This window comes from Pelophylax lessonae (assembly GCF_965119305.1).
Source record: "Pelophylax lessonae genome assembly, chromosome: 9".
In the NCBI taxonomy this organism is placed as follows: Eukaryota; Metazoa; Chordata; class Amphibia; order Anura; family Ranidae; genus Pelophylax; species Pelophylax lessonae.
Window position 1 is genome coordinate 51,036,473 of NC_138776.1, and position 19,613 is coordinate 51,056,085.

Below are 19,613 nucleotides of genomic sequence, written 5' to 3' on the forward strand. Positions count from 1 at the left end.
CCGTGTCCTTTTTTTTTTTTTTTTGTCTATAAGCTGTATCTGACCTAAAACACAAAAATGTAATATATTGCAACGTGCTGGTTCTTATCCGGCTACATTAAATTTTTTATCTTTACTTTTTAAATATTTTTAAAATGTAATTTTCTTTCGGGCTGGGTTACCCCAGTGTATTTTTGTTTTTTTTCTTCCTTGAGATGCATCTAACCTAAAAAGCAAGAATATAATATATTGTAACTCACTGATTCTTATGCGGTTGCATTAATTATTATTTTTTTTTTTTCACCCGGTGATCCTGCCAGTGACACACTTTCTCTCCTAGTGTGACAACGCTCACTTACACTCCTGTATAAGGACAACTGATATAGAACCAGACTACAGAACACCTCCTTCACTCATCTCAATAACATGAGGAGGTGTTTTGTAGTCCTCAGAGTAAGCTTGGAACAATGTAACTGATAAAAGTGCTAAGCTGCATACAGCTGTTTCAGGCTATTTGGCTATCATCAGGGCAGTGTATGGAAACCATGGCTTCTATGACGTTGGGATTGGCACCCAACAAATAATTTGAGCATTCAGGATATGATGAGAAGGAAGTAAAGGAATCAGAAATTCCTCTAGGCTATTTGGTGAATTACATAGTAAAAGCAATGCATTGAATGGACTGAAATGCAGAGAAGGTGGCGGGTGACCCGCCAGCTGTGTGTTCAGCGTGAGTTTATTTTGGACTCGGTGTTGACACAGGGCGATGAACCGTACTATGATTTCACCTCTCCTCCCTGATTTGCATGAGATGGAAATAATCCCAAATGTTTGTCCGGTGGACTTTGTTCCTGTGCTGTGTCCACAGCTGGAAGAGAACCTGTCTATAGGAGACCTATATCAAATTGCAGCAGAAGGGGGCGCCAGTGGGTGATTAAGGGGTTAAATGTAAGCCTAGGGGAGTGATTCTAACTGTGGGGTGGGGGGGGCGTGGTTTTTGAAATGATCATAGAGACCGGTGATCCTATATAGAAGGATCACAGGCGCTCTGTGATCATTCCAGAGAGACGAACGGTCAGCTGTGTTTATGACAGCCGACCGTTCTCTCTGAGCGGGAAACGATCACGGATGACAGGCAGCAATTGGAGCTGCCGGCCCCGTGCATCGGAGTCCCTGCTGCCGAATGGGGGTGGGAGGGCGCCGACGACGGCGCACGCTCGCCCCCTAGCTGCAGGCTCGCGACCGACGTAGAGCCACGTCGGTTCGCGCAGGAGGGGCTGCCTGCCACAGTAAAACTGCGGCGGGTGGTCGTTAACAGGTTAATGACCAAGCCAATTTTTTTGCGATACGGCACTGTGTTACTGTAACTGACAGCGGTCGTGTGACACTGTACCCAAATAAAATTGAGTTCCTTTTTTTTCCTATAAATAGAGATTTCTTTTGGTGGTATTTGATCACCGACAATTCTGGAAAAGAAAAAAAAAAAATACACTTTCTGCTATAAAACATTCCAAATGAAAAAAAAAATCAATTTTTTTCATCATTTTAGGACAATTTCTGCTACATATTTTTGGTAAAAAAAAATCCCAATAAGTGTATATTGTTTGGTTTGCGCAAAAGTTATCACGTCTACAAACTATGGGAAAGATTTTTGTCATTATTTATTTTTACTAGTAATGGTGGCAATCAGCCAGGGAGCACAGGGGGGTGGAGAGCACTGGGGGAGCCAGAGAGCATGGGGGGGGGGAGATGAAGAGCACTGGGAGGGGGGATGTTAAGAACACTGGGGGGGTTAAGAGCACTGGGGGGGAGGTTAATAGCACTGAGGGGGGGGGGGTTAGGAGCACTGGGGGGGGGGGGTTAGGAGCACTGGGGGGGGGGTTAGGAGCACTGGGGGGGGGGGGGGTTAAGAGCACTGGGGGGCCAGCAAAAGAAATTGTATAGGAGGGGGATGGGGCAGCTGCATATAGATGAATTGATCTTTCCATATTCCTCCTGCAGCCGCTGAGAGGAGGAGAATCAGGCATTCAGCGGCTGCAGGAGGAATATGGAAAGATCAATTCATCTATATGCAGCTGCCCCATCCCCCTCCTATCCAGCACATGATGCTCCTCAGGCACTCACCTTCTTCCCGCTGCACTCCCGCGAGCAGCGTGGACTGAAGGAGCTGCCACTGCAGCTGCCTTCACATAGAGATGCGGGTGGCCCGGTGGCACCGGGCAGGACACCTGCCTGCGACCCCCCCCCCCCGCCCCCTTCCCCCAGTGCGTGGCACACGGGGCGGCCCGCACCCACCGTTGGTACGCCACTGGGGCCCCCTGTGTTCCATGGGAGCGGGGACAGTAAGTGGACTATTTTATCAGTTTAAGGTTTAGGAAACTGAGAAAATAGTCCACTTACTGTCCCCCGCTCTCAGGGAACACAGGGGGCCCAGAGAAATGTATTTTCTAAATAGCTGCACAACGGGGTATTGTCTAATGGCTGGTAGTCCCCCCTTGACAGCGGCCCTGCCTGCAGGATGCAGATGCTAATGGGAACGGCGTTCCTGCTGTGAAAAAAGTACGGGAACGCCGTTCCCATGCGTTCCTACAGGACTCGAGCCCTGGATTTAGGTGCAAATTTTTATTTGAAACCGCACCTGAACCAAACTTAAAAATGTGCAGGACTCTTTTTAAAGATGGACCGTGGCCGGCCCGGACATGTGAACCGGCTCCAGAGAATGCCGATTCAGTTCACATGTCATGTGAATTGCATCCAATTCCCATATATATGTGAATCAAGCCTCAACCGCTTTATTCCCTGGCTTCATCTAAAGGATCTGAATGGATTACCACAGAGCGGAATGTTCTCAGATACTGTGCCTTGAAAAAGTATTCATACCCCTTGAAATTTTCCACACATTATCATTTTACCCACAAAAACGTAAATGTATTTTATTGGGAATTTATGTGACAGACCAACACAAAGAGCAACAGAGCTGTGAAGTGGAAGGAAAATGATAAATGGTTTTCAACATTTTTTACAAATATGTGAAAAGTGTGGCGTGCATTTTTATTCACCCCCCCCCCCCCCCCCGTAACTCTAATACCCATAACTAAAATCTAGTGGAGCCAAGTGCCTTCAGAAGTCACCTAATCTGTAAATAGCATCCACCTGTGTGTTATTTAACCACTTGCCGACCGCCGCACGACTATCTACGGCGGCGGTCAGCCCCTCACAGGAAAAGTGACGTAGGTCTACGTCGCTCGCCTGTGAGGGTTTAGGGAGCGAGCGCGCGCCGCCGGAGGCGCGCTCCCGCTCCCGCGTGGTCACGGACCCCCCCGCGCGCGTGACCGGCGGACCCGATCGCCGCCGGCCACTCTGCGATCGGCGGGGGAGAGGGAGAAAGTCAGGCAGCTTGTGTAAACAAGCTGCCTGTCATTCTCCTCTCTGTATGAGAGCTGATCACATGGATCTACTATGTAGATCCATTGATCACTCTGCATACAGTTGAAGCCACAGCCAATCACAGTTAGAATCACGCCCCTAGGGACACACACAGCCCCTCCCTCTCAAATAAAGTTAACCCCTTCACTACCAGTGTATTTTTACAGTAACAGTGCATATATATAGCACTGATTACTGTAGAAATGTCACTGGTAACCCCAAAAGTGTCAAAAATGTCAGTCAAGGGTCCGATCTTTCCGCCGCAATGTCGCAGTACCGCAAAAAAAATCGCACATCGCCGCCATTACGCGTTAAAAAAAAAAACAACAAAAATGACAAAAATCTTTCCCTTTGTTAGTAAACGCAATAACTTTTGCGCAAACCAATCAAAATACGCTTTTTGCGATTTTTTTTACCAAACATAGGTAGCATAAAACAAATTGGCCGAAAATATTAGAAAATTTTGATTTTTACATTTTTTTTTGGGGGAATTTCATATAAAAAAAAGGGAAAAATATTGCTATTTTTGCAAAATTTACGCTCTTTTTTTGTTTATAGCGCGTGATCAAAAAATCGCACAAGTGATCAAATACCGCCAAAAGAAAGCTCTGTTTGTGGGAAAAAAAGGACGCCAAATTCGTTTAGGTACAGCGTCGCACGACCGCGCAATTGTCCGTTAAAGTCACGCAGTGCCGAATCGCAAAATACCCTCTGGTCGTTTAGCAGCCAAATCCTCCGGGGCTTAAGTGGTTAATCTCATTATAAATACAGCTGTTCTGTGAAGCCCTCTGAGGTTTGTTAGAAAAGCTTAGTGAACAAACAGCATGATGAAGGCCAAGGAACACACCAGACAGGTCAGGGATAAAGTTGTGAAGTTTAAAGCAGGGTTGGGTTATAAAAAAAATATCCCAAGCTTTGAACATCTCACGGAGCACTGTGTAATCCATCATCTGAAAACAGAGTATGGCACAACTGCAAACCTACTAAGACATGGCCGTCCACGTAAACTGACAGGCCGGGCAAGGAGAGCATGGGGTATGAATACTTTTTCAAGGCACTGTATATGGACTTTGCACAGTATATGTGAACCGAGACTAATACCGCTTTAATCCCTGGCGAAATCCGAAAGGAGCTGGATGGAATACAATAGAGCGGAATGTTCTCAGCTTTGTCTTTGCTCTTTAGTCCCGGTTCACATATATGCGATGACAGACATTGCATGTGATTCGGAGCACACTGCTCTGCAAATCACATGTGATGTCTGTGCGATGCAAATTCAGCCATACAGATTGTATGGCTGAATTTGCATCGCATTCAGCTACAACTCGCACAGAATCGGATCACATGGGTGTTCACACCAATGCGATCCGATTCATGTCTGAACTGACAGTTCACACTGCGATATGCAAACTGATCTGGGGGTGTCGTTAACTTTTGTATTGACACCCCCCAGCGATTTGCATATGGCAGTGTGCGATTTGAATACGATGCGGGAACCTGCAGTGGATTCGCAGGGTTCCAGCATCGCATATGTGTGAACCGGCACTTGCAGATGGAACTATTTTTATGTTCTGTTTCTGTCACTATTGCGCTCTGAGTTATTTAACCTCCATGTGAGTGCTGTCTGATACATTGTTATTGTTTCCAGGCTCATCTCTCATTAACCACTTGCCGACCGCTGCAAGTACATATACTGCGGCGGTCAGCCCCGTGCAGGCAAAGTGACGTACCGGTACGTCACTCGCCTGCGAGCCAATAGGGGGCGAGCGCGCGGCGCCGGAGGCGTGCTCCCGCTCGTTCACGGGCATCCCCGCGCGAGTGACCGGCAGCTCCGATGTTCACCGGTCACTCGCGATCTCTCTCTAGAGAGGGAGAAAGGCAGGCGGCTGATGTAAACAAAGCCGCCTGCCATTCTCCCTGGTGTAACTGCAGAGATCATACAATCCTGCTATGTAGGATCATATGTCTCTGTGGTTACATCACAAGCCACGCCCCTTTACAGTTAGAAGCACGCCCCTAGGGACACACTTAACCCCTTGCTCTCTAATAAAGTTAACCCCTTCCCTGCCAGTGTCATTTTTACAGTAACAGTGCATATGTATAGCACTGATTACTGTAGCAATGTCACTGGTAACCCCAAAAGTGTCAAAAATGTCAGTCAAGGGACCGATCTGTCCGCCGCAATGTCCCGCAAAAAAAATCGCAGATCGTCGCCATTACTCATTAAAAAAAAAAACACCAAAAATGACAGAAATCTTTCCCTTAGTTAGTAAACGCAATAACTTTTGCGCAAACCAATCAAAATACGCTTATTGCGATTTTTTTTTTTTTTTTTTTTTTTTACCAAACATATGTAGCAGAAAACAAATTGGCCTAAAATGTTAAAAAATGTAGATTTTTTTGGGGGGGGGGAATTTCATATAAAAAGTGAAAAATTTTGTTATTTTTTCAAAATTGTCGCTCTTTTTTTGTTTATAGCGCAAAAAGTAAGAATCGCACAGGTGATCAAATACCACCAAAAGAAAGCTCTATTTGTGGGGGAAAAAAAGACATCAATTTAATTTGGGTACAGCGTCGAACGACTGCGCAATCGTCCTTTAAAGTCACGCAGATGGTCTTTGAGCAGCCAAATCCTCCGGGGGTTAAGTGGTTAAATATTGTCCATGGAGATGGTTCACACTGTCCAATATAAGTCGCCTGAAGCTCAAAAAAATTCTGGAGCTTTTTTTTTTTTTTTTTTTTTTTTTTGTAGCTCAAGTTGGACAGATTTGTGTTTTTTGGTGCGTTTTTTTTTTTTTTATTCCTATAGAAATGAATGGAAACACGCACATAAAATCATGCATAAAAACGCTGGAAAAACCCTACGCTGAGGTGTAAATGCAGCCTTCCAGTGGATCCGCATTGTGTCTCAGTGTCTGCGGCGTTCCCTTGGACTGGAATGTTTGATCCTTCGATCAGATTGCCCCGGCTTACATCATACAGTTTATCTTTGCATTCTTTAACATTAATAACTTTTAATGACCTCTGTCTATTGTTTTGGCCTCCTGGGGATTTTTGTTGCTTTATAAAAAAAATGTGAAACTGTCTAAATCAATATTAAAAAAATTGATTGTGACCTCCATACATGGCCCCCTCCATGGGAGATGTTTATCAACCCGGCCCACACGGCTGTCATACATGGGATGAGATTGATTTACTATAGGATGAGACTATGGGATGAGATTGATTTACTATAGGATGCAGGGCCGCCAGTCCTCCTGTAGGGGGCCCGTGCACACAGGGGTGCCCCAACAGCACAGAGAATCGGTGCAGTCGGGCAGAGGGGCAATTACAGAAGGAAGCCCTGTGCAGCTCTCTGCAGGCAGCAGTTGAAAGCCAGTTTCTCCCCCTCCCACCAGCTTTCAGCTGCTGCAGGGAGAGACAAAGACACAAGGCATGATTCTTGTAATCGCTTCTCTGACACCGATCCCCCTCCCTATTCCGTCTGCTTCTGATCCTCCCTCCCAGTGTGCCCCCATTTCACTTTTTACCTGCATGATCCTGAGTTCACACTTGTGTAGTGCAGGACACATGCGATGTCTGTGACGTTCCTGTGAAAATCACACGAGATGTCTGTGCAGTGTGATTTGAGCCATAAGTTTTTTGTATGGCTCAAACCACATTGCACCAAAATGGTGTAGGACCCTTTTTAATCACAACTGAATCGCATGCAATTCAGTTCTGGCAATCACACTGCGTTTTGCAAGCTGTTTGGAGGTGTTGGTACTCGAACATTGGCACCCGAAGCAGATCGCATGAAGCGTTTTTTTATGGGCGTTTTTACAGGCGTTTTTGTGCGGGCGTTTTTAGGTTGACAAGTGACCAATGGAAAAAAATAAAAACGCCTGTTTTTTGAGCGTTGGATGTTTTGCTTAAAATGTCAAAACACTCAGATGTGAACAGGGGCCATTGAAATGAATAGGATTTGTCCTGTTGGGAGCGTTTTTTGAGCTGATCCTAGAGCAGAAAAACGCCCCAAAACACCTACATGTGAACTTAGCCTAAGAAACGGGGCTGAAGGTAAAAAAAACCTTGGGCCTTTATAACCACTTTAACCTCTTTTGTGCCGAGCACACGTAAATATGCGTCCTTTCAGCGTCTGGCCATGACGCTGAGCGGCCTGTATAATTTGTGTGTAATAGTGCCGAGAGCGCGCGTGTGTGTGCACACATAGGTTTACATGGAGGGGTTTAGAGGCAGGAAAAAAAAGCTCAAACGCCTGTAAAAGCAGCATTTTTTTTCGCTCAAGTGTGCATGAGGCCTGCTTTTTAGTGGGGGTTGAGGTTGGGTGGTACTGCAAGGAGATTGGGGGGGGCAGGAAATTTGTGTTGGGAGCGGAAAGTTGGGGGGAGGCGGGGGTAAGGAGGGGGGGGGGTAGTGCTGGGAGGGGAGATGGGGGAAGAGGATTTGTGCTAGAAGAGGTTATAGGATAGAGAGGATTTGTGCTAGAAGGGGATTTTTTTTGGGGGGGGGGATGGGAGGACGATTTGTGCTAGTAGACGATTGGGGGCATTTGTGCCAGGAGGGGGAGGGAAATTTGTGTTAGGAGGAGGGATTGGGGAGATTTGAGGAGAGGGGGATTTTTGGCTAGATGGGGAAATTGGGGAGAGGGGATTTGTGTTGGGAGGGGTTGGGAGAAGAGGATTTATGGTAGAGATGATTTGTGCTAGATTTTTTATTTTTTTTGTGGAGGGGGGTGGGAGGAAGATTTGTGCTAGTAGGAATGCTTGGGGGTTTCAGGAGAGTAAATGGGGGGGGGGGCAGTTTGTGCTAGGAGGAGGGATTGGGGAGATTTGTGTTGGGAGGAGGGGTGGGAAAAGAGGATTTGTGCTAGAAGAGATAATATGTGTTAGAGAGGATTTGTGCTACAAGGGGAATGGTTTTAGGTGAAGGGGGGGGGGGGGTTTTGCCAGATGGGGAAATTTGGGGGGGGGGATTTGTGCTAGATGGGGAAATTTGGGGGGGGGATTTGTGCTAGATGGGGAAATTTGGGGGGGGGGGGTTGTGCTAGATGGGGAATGTTGGAGAGGGGATTTGTGTTGGGGTGGGGGAAGAGGATTTGCGCTAGAAGGGGGGATTTGTGCTAGAAGAGATGATATGGTAGAGGGGATTTGTGTTGGGAGGGGGGATTTGTGCTAGATGGGGAATCTTGGGAAGAGGATCTGTGTTGGGAGGGGGGGATGGGGGAAGAGGATTTGTGCTCGAAGAGATGATATGGTAGAGGGGATTTGTGCTAGAAACAAACATTGTTTCTTGGGGGGGGGGGGGGGTTGTGCTAGGAGGAGGTATTGGGGGGAGAATTTGTGCTGGGGTGGGGTGGATTTGGAGTGGTGGTGAAAGGGTGTGTACTTGGAGGGGAAATTTGGAGGGTAGAGGATTTGTGCTAGGAGGGGAAATTTGGTTGGTGGTGGGGGATTGTGCTAGTAGGGGGAATTCGGAGGGGGGGTTTGTGCTGGGAGGGGGGGGGGTGTACAACGAGTAGAAATTTTCAGGGCAGGGTTTTTTTAGAGGGGTGGGTGGGCATTTGTGCTGTGAGGGGGGATTTTAGCAGAGGGGTTGATTTCTACTGGGAGGAGGGGGGATTTATGCTTGGGAGGTAAGCATGCAGATTATTGCTTCATTTTTTTTTTTTAGGGGGGGAGGGGGATTTTACATACATCTTGGGAGGGAGGTGCAGTTTGGCATGTTCACCCTGGCCTCTAGATGACCTTGTCCTGCCCTATGTGCGACGCACTGGAAACGCACACACGCGCTCGGTCGCCCCTGTGGGTGTGAAGTCGCATGTGTTGCAAATCCTTTTGCATGTGAGATCAGCGGGATTTTCCCCATTGAGTTTCTCCTTTTTGTTCTCTCTAAGCCTCCATTCATCTGATATGTAAGGAGCAGTTTCTGGAAAGCATTGCAGATGTCGCCCCCCGCTGGGCGTGCGACCCGTAGGCCCTTGTCATGTCGCTGGGTGAATTGTGTGTCCTGTGTATGTGGGTTTGTGTACAGCTCATGTGTGAAGTGCACCGTGTGTCCTTTTTTTCTGCTCGGCTCTGTGAATGGACACAGTTTTTGCTCCGGTCAGCAGTGAGGCCGGCACGGCGGTGTCACAGATAGGGGGGGGAGGGGGGTGTTCAATGGCCCCCATAGAAAAGTCCAGTCTCTCCCTGCTGACTCAGGCACAAGCAAAGGGCCTGCTATACCCTGCAGGCCGCACAGTTCAGTCTCTGCAGCAGCTTCGAGCATGGTGGCCTTCCCGGCGGACCTGGGGACGACAAATTACGCTGCTGAGACGCCGCAGGAACAACTTTTCCGATGCAGAGTGGAGTGCTGCTTAATGAGGAGCCCAGGTAATGGCCGGGGGAGGGGGGGGGGGTGCTTGAGTGCCGTCTTGTGCTGATTTAAAATTAAAATTGTCCAGCTAAAACTTTGGGATGGAACCCTCGTTGGATTTATTTTTAGCCTACTAAAGCTCATGGAGCCCCAAAGAAAATCAAGGACTTTTTTCGGGCATCGTGCAACAGGCAACTCACGGGCGCTTTAAGATTAATGCGATTCTTCACCTTGAGCGTTGTCACGCTTCAGCAATCGCTCAACAAATCGCTCCAGTTTGAATAGGGGCTAATGGCTCGTTCACACTATGTGCGTTTCTTCGCACCGCATAATCACAGATCACAACTAATGCACACCGAAAACAATTCTAATGGACATGTGCGATTCGTTTCACTATGGATCAACATTCGTATTATTTGGGGATTCCGATATATCCGAATCACAATCTTAACATAGTATTTGGGGATTCCGATGTATCCGAATATCTGAATCGCAATCGTAACGTATTATTTGGGGATTCCGATGTATCCGAATCACAATCGTAACGTATTATTTGGGGATTCCGATGTATCCGAATCACAATCGTAACGTATTATTTGGGGATTCTGATATATCTGAATCCCAATCGTAACGTATTTGGGGTTTCCGATGTGTCCGAATAACCAAATCACAATCGTAACGTATTATTTGGGGATTCCGATGTGTCCGAATAACCAAATCACAATCGTAACGTATTATTTGGGGATTCCGATGTAACCGAATATCCAAATCACAATCGTAACGTATTATTTGGGGATTCCGATGTAACCGAATAACCAAATCACAATCGTAACGTATTATTTGGGGATTCCGATGTGTCCGAATAACCAAATCACAATCGTAACGTATTATTTGGGGATTCCGATGTAACCGAATATCCAAATCACAATCGTAACGTATTTGGGGATTCCGATGTAACCGAATATCCGAATCACAATCCTAACGTATTGGGGATTCCGATGTATCCGAATCACAATCATAACGTATTATTTGGGGATTCCGATATATCCGAATTACAATCGTAACAAATTTCAATCAATACGGAATAAATTCTAAACGACAAATTCATTTGTTTCGTTTGGATGATGTGATCGTTTTGGGCTTTTTTTGTTTGTTTGAAGCATCCGAAATAACAGAACAACATAATGAATGATCCGAATTTATTCGGATCCATTTCATTTTTATGTTACATTAGGCTTTTTCAATATTATAATAAAAAATGCACTACATGTGAAATGGGAATCTACTGCAAAAAACAGTTTGGCTGCTTTCATACTGGTTTGCATCAAAACTGCCTGTAAAAACGCCTATGTGTTAACGGAGCATTTTTGCTGCACTTTTGCCGCATTTGCAGTGCGTTTTTTTTAAAGGCAGTGTGACTCAAAAACTGCACCAAAAATGCCTAGCGGGTGCATTTCTGATGTAGTTCCCATTCGTTTCAATGGGGAGGAGTATTTGTGGTGCGTTTTTTAAAGGACATGTGACTCAAAAACGGCACCAAAAACTCCTAGCGGGTGCATTTCCTAGGCATTTTGATGTAGTTCCCATTCATTTCAATTTTTTTTACCAAAAATATGTAGCAGGATATAAATTGGCCTAAAAGGATGAAAAAAAAAATAGATTTTTTATTTTTTTGGAATGTTGTATAGCAGAAAGTTAAAATATTGTTTTTATTTCAGAATTGTCGCTCTTTTTTGTTTATAGTGCAAAAAATAAAATCGCAGAGGTGATCAAATACCACCAAAAGAAATCTCTATTTGTGGGGAAAAAAAAGGACATCAATTTTGTTTGGATACAGCGTGCACCCTTGCGCAATTGTCAGTTTAAAGTAACGCAGTGCCAAATCACAAAAAAATGGGCTGGTCATTAAGGGGGTAAATCCTTCCGGTCCAGGAGGGGTTAAACATGTTTTGTTTTTTTTACATTGTTACAAATTGTACCATTTGTGTGTTGACATTCCTCATATAAACTCCCATCCCAGCAGTGTGGGCATTGAAGTTGCATTGACTGACCGGCCCATAGTAAAAATTATTATTATTATACAGGATTTATATAGCGCTGACAGTTTACGCAGGATAGACAGTACAAATACAATACACTTTATTACAGTAGGGATCAGAGGGCCCTGATCCTTAGAGCTTACAGTCTGAGGGTCCAGTTCACACCATAGAAACCCAGTTTGGTGCGTTTTTAAGCAGTCTAGTGCATTTTTACCCCCTCTTTTTTCTTAACCACTTTCAAACCGAAGGATTTGGCTGCTTAATGACCAGGCCCTATTTTGCGATTCGGCACTGCGTGTATTTAACAGACAATTGCGCAGTCGTGCGACGCTGTACCCAAAACGAAATTGACGTCCTTTTTCCCCACAAATAGAGCTTTCTTCTGGTGGTATTTGATCACCTGTGCGATTTTTTTTTTTTGCGCTATACACAAAAAAAGAGCGACAATTTTGAAAAAAAAAAAAAAATTTCACATTCTTTTCTATGAAATTCTAAAAAAAAAAAAAAATGTAAAAATCTAATTTTTTAACATTTTAGGCCAATTTGTTTTCTGCTACATATTTTTGGTAAAAAAAAATAAGCGCATTTTGATTGGTTTTGCGCAAAAGTTATTGCGTTTACGAACTACGGGAAAGGTTTATGTCATTATTATTGTTTGGTTTTTTTTTTGTTTTTTTACTAGTAATGGCAGCGATCTGCAAATTTTTAACGGGACTGCGACCTTGCCATGGACAGATCGGACCCCTAACTTGACATTTTTGACACTTTTGGGGGGCCAAGTGACATTACTACAGTAATCAGTGCTAAAAATATGCACTGTTACTGTAATAGTGGCACTGGCAGGGACGGGGTTAACCCAGGGGCGTAATTATGAGCCTAGGGGGTGTTTTCTAACTGTACGTCGCTTCGCGGAACCGCAAATGGTGCACGCGTGCGCCAAGGTGAAAGCTGATCTGTGGGTCCAGTGGCTGCGATTGGCGCCGGGTACCCGCGATCGCTCCCTTGCAGGACTGCGACATTGCCTAGCTCCTCCCAGGCGAGCGACGTACATGTACGAGGTTATACCTGGGAGAGCCGACCTGCTGCAGAACATCTGCAGCGGCTGGTTGGCAAGCGGTTAACCTTATAAAAATGCGTGTTCCAGTGAGTTTTACAGCTTTCCAGTACAGTCCAGTGTAGGAAAAATGCAGCATGCGTGTTCTTTTCTTACTGGAACTGGAACGCACTGGAACTGCAAGCACTGTGCCATTGGAAACCATATAACCTACTTTCCATGGGTTTTTGATGCAGAAAATAAACGCCCTGGACTGCATGTGGTGTGAACTGGCCCTAAGAGACGCGTCATTTGTTTGATGTTAAATACCAAGGTTATGACTGCAGCTAGCTGCCATAACCCCCTATATTTTATTATTATTATTTTTTTTTTTTTTACTATGACCGATTTCTCTTTCCGATTTAAAAGTGGTCCCACAGGCAGATTTGCCACAGGATCACTTTTTAGAAAGGGGCGCCCCTCCTGCCACTTCCTGGTTGTTCCCAGGCTTACCTGACCCATCGGTGAAGCCCGGAAACAATCCGATACCATCAGCAGCTGGGTATGGAGAAGTGTGAAGCCAAAATGGCCGTCACTCATCTCTATGCCCTTGTAGGACCAAGGGCATAGAGTGGCGTCTGAAGTCTCTTCCAGTTTCTGGGCGTAAATAGTAAATGTTTTTTTTTTTTTTTTTTTTTTTTTTAAAGCAAAATTTCAACCTTTTTTTTTTTTTTTTTTTTTTTTAATCTTTTGCTTTTAAGGGTAGATGAGAAATTTGGGGTCTTTTTAACCCCCAGATCTCTCAATAAAGAGGACCTGTCATCCTTCTTTCTATTACAAGGGATGTTTACATTCCTTGTAATAGAAATAAAAGTGATTAAAAAAAAAAAAAAAAAGGGACAGTGTAAAAATAAAAGCTTTTAAAGATAAATGAGAAATTTGGGGTCTTTTTAATCCCCAGATCTCTCAATAAAGAGGACCTGTCATCCTTCTTTCTATTACAAGGGATGTTTACATTCCTTGTAATAGGAATAAAGGGATTAAAAAAGGGACATTGTAAAAAATTAATTATGAAAAAAAAAAGTAAAGTGCCCCATCCCTCCATGCTCACGCGCAGAAGTAAAGTCACACAAGCATATGTAAACAGTGTTCAAACCACACATGCGAAGTATCACCGCGAATGTTAGAGTGAGAGCGATAATTCTAGTGCAAGACCTCCTCCATCACTCTAAACAAGTAACCTGTAAACATTTTTAAAATGTCGCCTATGGAGACTTAGTTTGTCGCCGTTCCAAAAATGTGCAAAATTTTAAATCATGACGTTTGATATCTATTTACTTGGTGTAACATCTTTCACATTATGCAAATTGGGTTAAATATTATTTTTTTGTTTATTTTTTTTTCTTTTAATTCATTAAAGTGTATTTTTTCCCAAAAAATTGCGTTTGAAAGACCACTGCACAAATACAGTGTGACATAAAATATTGCAATGATCGCCATTTTATTCTATAAGGTCTCTGCTAAAAAAATATATAATGTTTGGGGGTTTGAAGTAGTTTTCTAGCAAAAAATACTAATTTATTATTTTTAAACAAAAAGTTCTAGAAAAGGCGTGGTCTTCAAGTGGGTAGTTGTAATCAGTTCTTTAAACGTGTTTTTTTTTTTTTTTTTTTACATTGTTACAAATTGTATCATTGTGTATTGACATTCCTCACATAAACTCCGATCTTAGCAGCGTGGGCATTGAGGTTGCATTACATAATGGCATTTCATGCACACATGCAAAATCATGCGTTTTTGTGCACATTCATGAAATGAACAAATTGTGTCGCACTGTAATTCATTCCTAATGGCATTTCAAATGCAGCAAGCAGTCATGCATTTGTCGAGTGAAAAGGGTGAAAAACCATGGGGTTAAAAAAAAAAAAAAAAAAACACGAAGCCCAAAATGGTGCATTAGCTACCTTGCCACCTTCGTTGCACATAGGCCATTAAAGCGAATGGGCTGCCTATCAGTGCCATCTTAAGAGCATTATAGGCCCCCAGGCAATGTAGTGCACTGAGGCCCTGCCTATACAATCACCCACGAGAATAAAAATGCAAATTATCGATAAGGCTATATCTATTGGTACCTCCAAAAAAATCAGTGTTTTAAACATTAACACAATGTTTGGACAATATAACACAAGCCTGAAAAACAAGAAAACAATATTAACTTCTGCACATAAAAAAAAAAAAAAGTTAGTACTTACCCTTTCTGTCTTTCTTTCCTTTCTGTCATGCTGGCTTCCACTTTAGGCTTCTACATCAGTGCCCCCCACCCTTGGGGCTTGCACTGTGGCTGTCCTGGTGTGTGCCTGTCCCCTGGCGGACCCTGGGAGCAGGCAGGTACTCCTGCTGCTGTAGGCACCTCTCCATGGCCTGATTAGTCTGACGGCAGTGCCAGACTAATGACGGCTTCCCAGTTCAGCGGCTGGGGCCGGTGAACAAACACACGGGAGTCACTCGGCTGTCCTGTGTGTGCCTGTTCCTGTGGAGGCAGACAAGCATTCCTGCAGTTGTGGGCTCCCCCTTCATGGCCCAAGTGGCCTGACAGCAGCCCAGGGCCAACAGGTGCTTGCCATCTGCTAAGTTCGGCAGCGGGATGCACATGGGAGTTGGGACTAATGCTTGGCTGGGTTGCTGGGCAAGTGGGGCCCCCGGGCAATTGCCCAGCGTGCCCATTCGGTAAGATAGCCCTGCTGCCCATGCACATAGTGACTAAACGGGCATATGCCTGAGGGGGAGGAGCCTGAGCATGACGCTGCCTTGAGGTGCGTGCTGGACAAGCCGGAGGTCCACCCGTCCATGGGATGATTGGAGCTCCCCTGCCTCCATGCCGGTCTACCCGTCTATCCCTTGGGAACCACCTTAAGCCATGTTAGTGACTGAGTGGCGACGCAGCTACTAGTGACTTGGACGACGAGCTGCTTTACCGACTCTATCATACTTAACGCTGGGACAGTATAGTTGGGAGCGCAGAGAGGGGGGTAGACCCGAAGCTAGACACCAGCAGCAGGAGTATCAGCTGAGAAGGGGAGAAGAGGAAGCAGGACGTCTGTGGAGAGACACAAGCGAGAGTTGAGGTGGAAAAGGAGATGAGGTTTGCAGGAACGAACGAGTGGGAGTAGATTGCCTGCTTAGCTGGGGGAAGCGTGGCAGGATTCGCTAGAAAACCCGCATAGAGGAGGAATCATAGGGAACACAGAAGGCAACATATAGTTCATAATTATACTGCACAATATTATAAACGCAACACTTGTTTTTGCCCCCATTTTTCATGAGCTGAACTCAAAGATCTATAAAAACCGGGATTTATCCATGAAGAGAGCACCTCTCCAAAGTGCCAGACGCCATCGAATGTGAGCATTTGCCCACTCAAGTTGGTTACGATGATGAACTGCAGTCAGGTGGAGACCCCGATGAGGACCTCGAGCATGCAGAGGAGCTTCCCTGAGACGGTTTCTGACAGATTGTGCAGAAATTCTTTGGTTATGCAAACCGATTGTTGCAGCAGCTGTCCGGGTGGTTGGTCTCAGACGATCTTGGAGGTGAAGATGCTGGATGTGGAGGTCCTGGGCTGGTGTAGTGGTCTGAGGTTGTGAGGCCAGTTGGATGTGCTGCCAAATTCTCTGAAACCCCTTTTAGAGACGGCTTATGGTAGAGAAATAAACATTAAATTCACAGGCAACAGCTCTGGTGGACATTCCTGCAGTCAGCATGCCAATTGCACGCTCCTTGAAAACTTGCAACATCTGTGGCATTGTGCTGTGTGATAAAACTGCACATTTTAGAGTGGTCTTTATTGTGGCCAGCCTAAGGCACACCTGTGCAATAATCATACTGTCTAATCAGCATCTTGATATGCCACATCTGTGAGGTGGATGGATTATCTCGGCAAAGGAGAAGTGCTCACTAACACAGATTTAGACAGATTTGTGAACAATATTTGAGCGAAATAGGCCTTTTGTGTACATAGAAAAAGTCTTAGATCTTTGAGTTCAGCTCATGAAAAATGGGGGCAAAAACCACAAGTGTTGCGTTTTTTATAATTTTGTTCCGTGTAAAAGGCATACACAGGTTAAGAGCAAGGAGGTTAGAAGCTGCTGTGGCAGTGAAAACAGATGAACATTGGTAGAAGATCATCCTCCTTCAGCCTTTATTCTGGATGGGTGATGAAACCGGACATTGGAGTTCCCGGACTGCTGATAAGGAGAGGAGATTGACGAACTAAGCAATATCGTGAGAAGTGACATATGGGGAGTGCTTCTTATTTTACTACTCACTATAAAAGACATACATCCCAAGCTGAACTTGATTATGTTGATAAAGACACCGGATATATAGTTGACAAAGAGAAGCTCACTGTTGTTTCAAAAACCACTTATTTAAGTATGTCAGCCTGTGAATGTCCCATTTATGAACTTTGATCTGTACAGATTTGTTTACCCCCTACTTGAGACTGCGTTGACCTGTGTATGCCTCTATATCTTTCATCTGTCACTGCCAGCGGGTACATTACTCACCTAGGATCAACAGCCTGCTTCATTGATAAATTGTTTATATATAAAATCGTTCTCTTGTAAAGGATAGTTATGTACATCCTTTATGGACAAAACGTTTAAGTACATACACCCAGAATTGTGGCAAATTCCTCATTAGGGAATGTTACACTCTCTATTTGGAGAAACTACAAACCCAATTCCAAAAAAAGTTGGGATACTGTACAGATTTTGAGTAAAAAAGGAATGGACTAATTTACAAATCTCAAACTTATATTTTATTTACAATATAATATAGATAACATATCAAATGTTGAAAGTGAGACATTTTGAAATGTGTTCTATGAATCCAGGGGTGGATAGTACTTAGCCTGCATGGAGGAATGAGGGTTGTAAATTCAAAAACGTAAAGAAGAGACTGTACCAGACACAATTAGTGGATATCTGGAGAATTCAACATCCAGATCAGAAAGATTATACGTTTTTATTTCCTGGTGCATCCCCTGAAGAAGGAAACGTACTTTCTGAAACATGTTGGGTCCTGTGGTACTGTAGGAGCCCGTTCACACTGGGGCGACCTGTCAGGCGACCTGGTCGCCGTAGGTCGCCTGCCATAGAGAAGCTGTGGACCCGTTCTAATAGGAGCGACGCAAGTCGCTCTGACTTAGAAAAAGGGTCCGGAGCTTCTTTGGGGCGGCCCGGAGCGACCTGCATTGACTTCAATGTTATGAAGTCCGTGCCGGCCGCTCCGAGGTCAAGGTGCGAGCAGCGCACCGCGACTTGTGAGGTCGCCCCGGCAAGTAGCGTCGCCCCAGTGTGAACGGGGTCTAATGCTATCCTCATGGCCTCACCCCTTGCCGGTTTTGCATATTTGGTAAAACCATGCTCTAGCGCAGAGAGAGGTCTGACCGTTTGTGGTATACAAATGTCTGTATTTTATCTATTGTGATTTGTTTGATTGTCTTTTAGAGATGTATAAATTAAACTTTTTTTTGACCAATTTTACAAATTTGTTTGGAGTGTTGGCTGTATTTAAACCCCGCGGAATTGGGACCACCATTTTCCTGTTTTATACAAAAACAGATGGACAGCCATACACTCCTATTACTCACACACAACCATTCTTCCTGTTTCCTATTTCCAGGTGCATGGGACTTTCTCCAGACTTGACCATATAATGATTCACCATAGATGGATGGAGGCAGTGGTTGAGACCTCTATAGAAATAATTATGCTATCAGATCATGCCCCAGTAATAATGAAACTGAGACTAGACGAAGCTAACAACAAAACATGCAATTGGATAATAAATGAGGGAATACTACACGACAAAACAGTAGAAGACAAAATAAAAAATGAGATCTATTTTGAATGTAATGAAACCCCAGAGATATATCGGTAGCTACCATTTGGGAAACACATAAAGCATGTATCCGAGGTATCCTGTCCTGATCTCTCTTGGAGCAAAAATAAATAAAATATAAAAAAATATAAAAAATAAATAAAAATATTGGGGAGAACTTAAAGGCAGAGATATATGAATTAACAGATACAGAAATGTTACCAGCTATTAACATCAAAAGGGAATACATTAAAAGAACTAATAGATCAGGAGACAAACCAAATTTTTATTAGAACCACCAAGGACAATTCTCTATAGGGTAATAAACCAGGGAAACCTCTTGCAAGAATACTAAAAAAAAAAGAAAGCTAAAAACCTAATAAGTAAAATTAAAAATCATAAAGGGAAAATGGTATATTCGATTACCGAAATCGCAAAAGCATTCCATAGTTATTATAGCTCTCTATACTCAGACCGAAAGAATCATATGAAACTGAAAGAGAAAAAATAGTAGAAATTCAGGAATATCTTAAATTTCCAAAAATATCAGCTAATAAATTAAAGGGATTAGAGCAGGGGTGTCCAAACTACGGCCCTCCAGCTGTTGCGGAACTACACTTCCCATGAGGCATTGTAAAACTCTGACATTCACAGACATGACTAGGTATGATGGGAATTGTAGTTTCTGAACAGCTAGAGGGCCATAGTTTGGACACCCCTGGATTAGAGGAACCAAAAACTCAAGAAGAAATCAATCTAGCATTAAGAAATACAACAAGTAGGAAAAGCCCCGGACCAGAAGGTTACACAATACTCTACTATAAAAAATTTGGGGAATATCTAGTACCCAAACTATGTACAGTGGGGATCGAAAGTTTGGGCACCCCAGGTAAAAA

The 19,613-nt window shown here is 44.2% G+C and overlaps 1 protein-coding gene across 2 annotated transcripts in view; it reads left to right on the top strand.

Moving 5' to 3' along the window:
• Positions 1-19,613, top strand: part of CASP7 (caspase 7) — a 108,669-nt gene that overhangs the window by 45,903 nt on the left and 43,153 nt on the right. Inside the window, exon 1 of one of the 2 annotated variants that reach the window (XM_082268338.1) lies at positions 9,595-9,779. The exons of the other annotated variant lie outside the window; for it this stretch is intronic. Within the exon in view, the coding sequence (XP_082124464.1) occupies positions 9,745-9,779 (35 nt within the window). The 5' untranslated portion in view covers positions 9,595-9,744. Of the gene's footprint in view, positions 1-9,594; positions 9,780-19,613 lie in introns of those variants that run through there. 2 annotated transcript variants of the gene reach the window in all.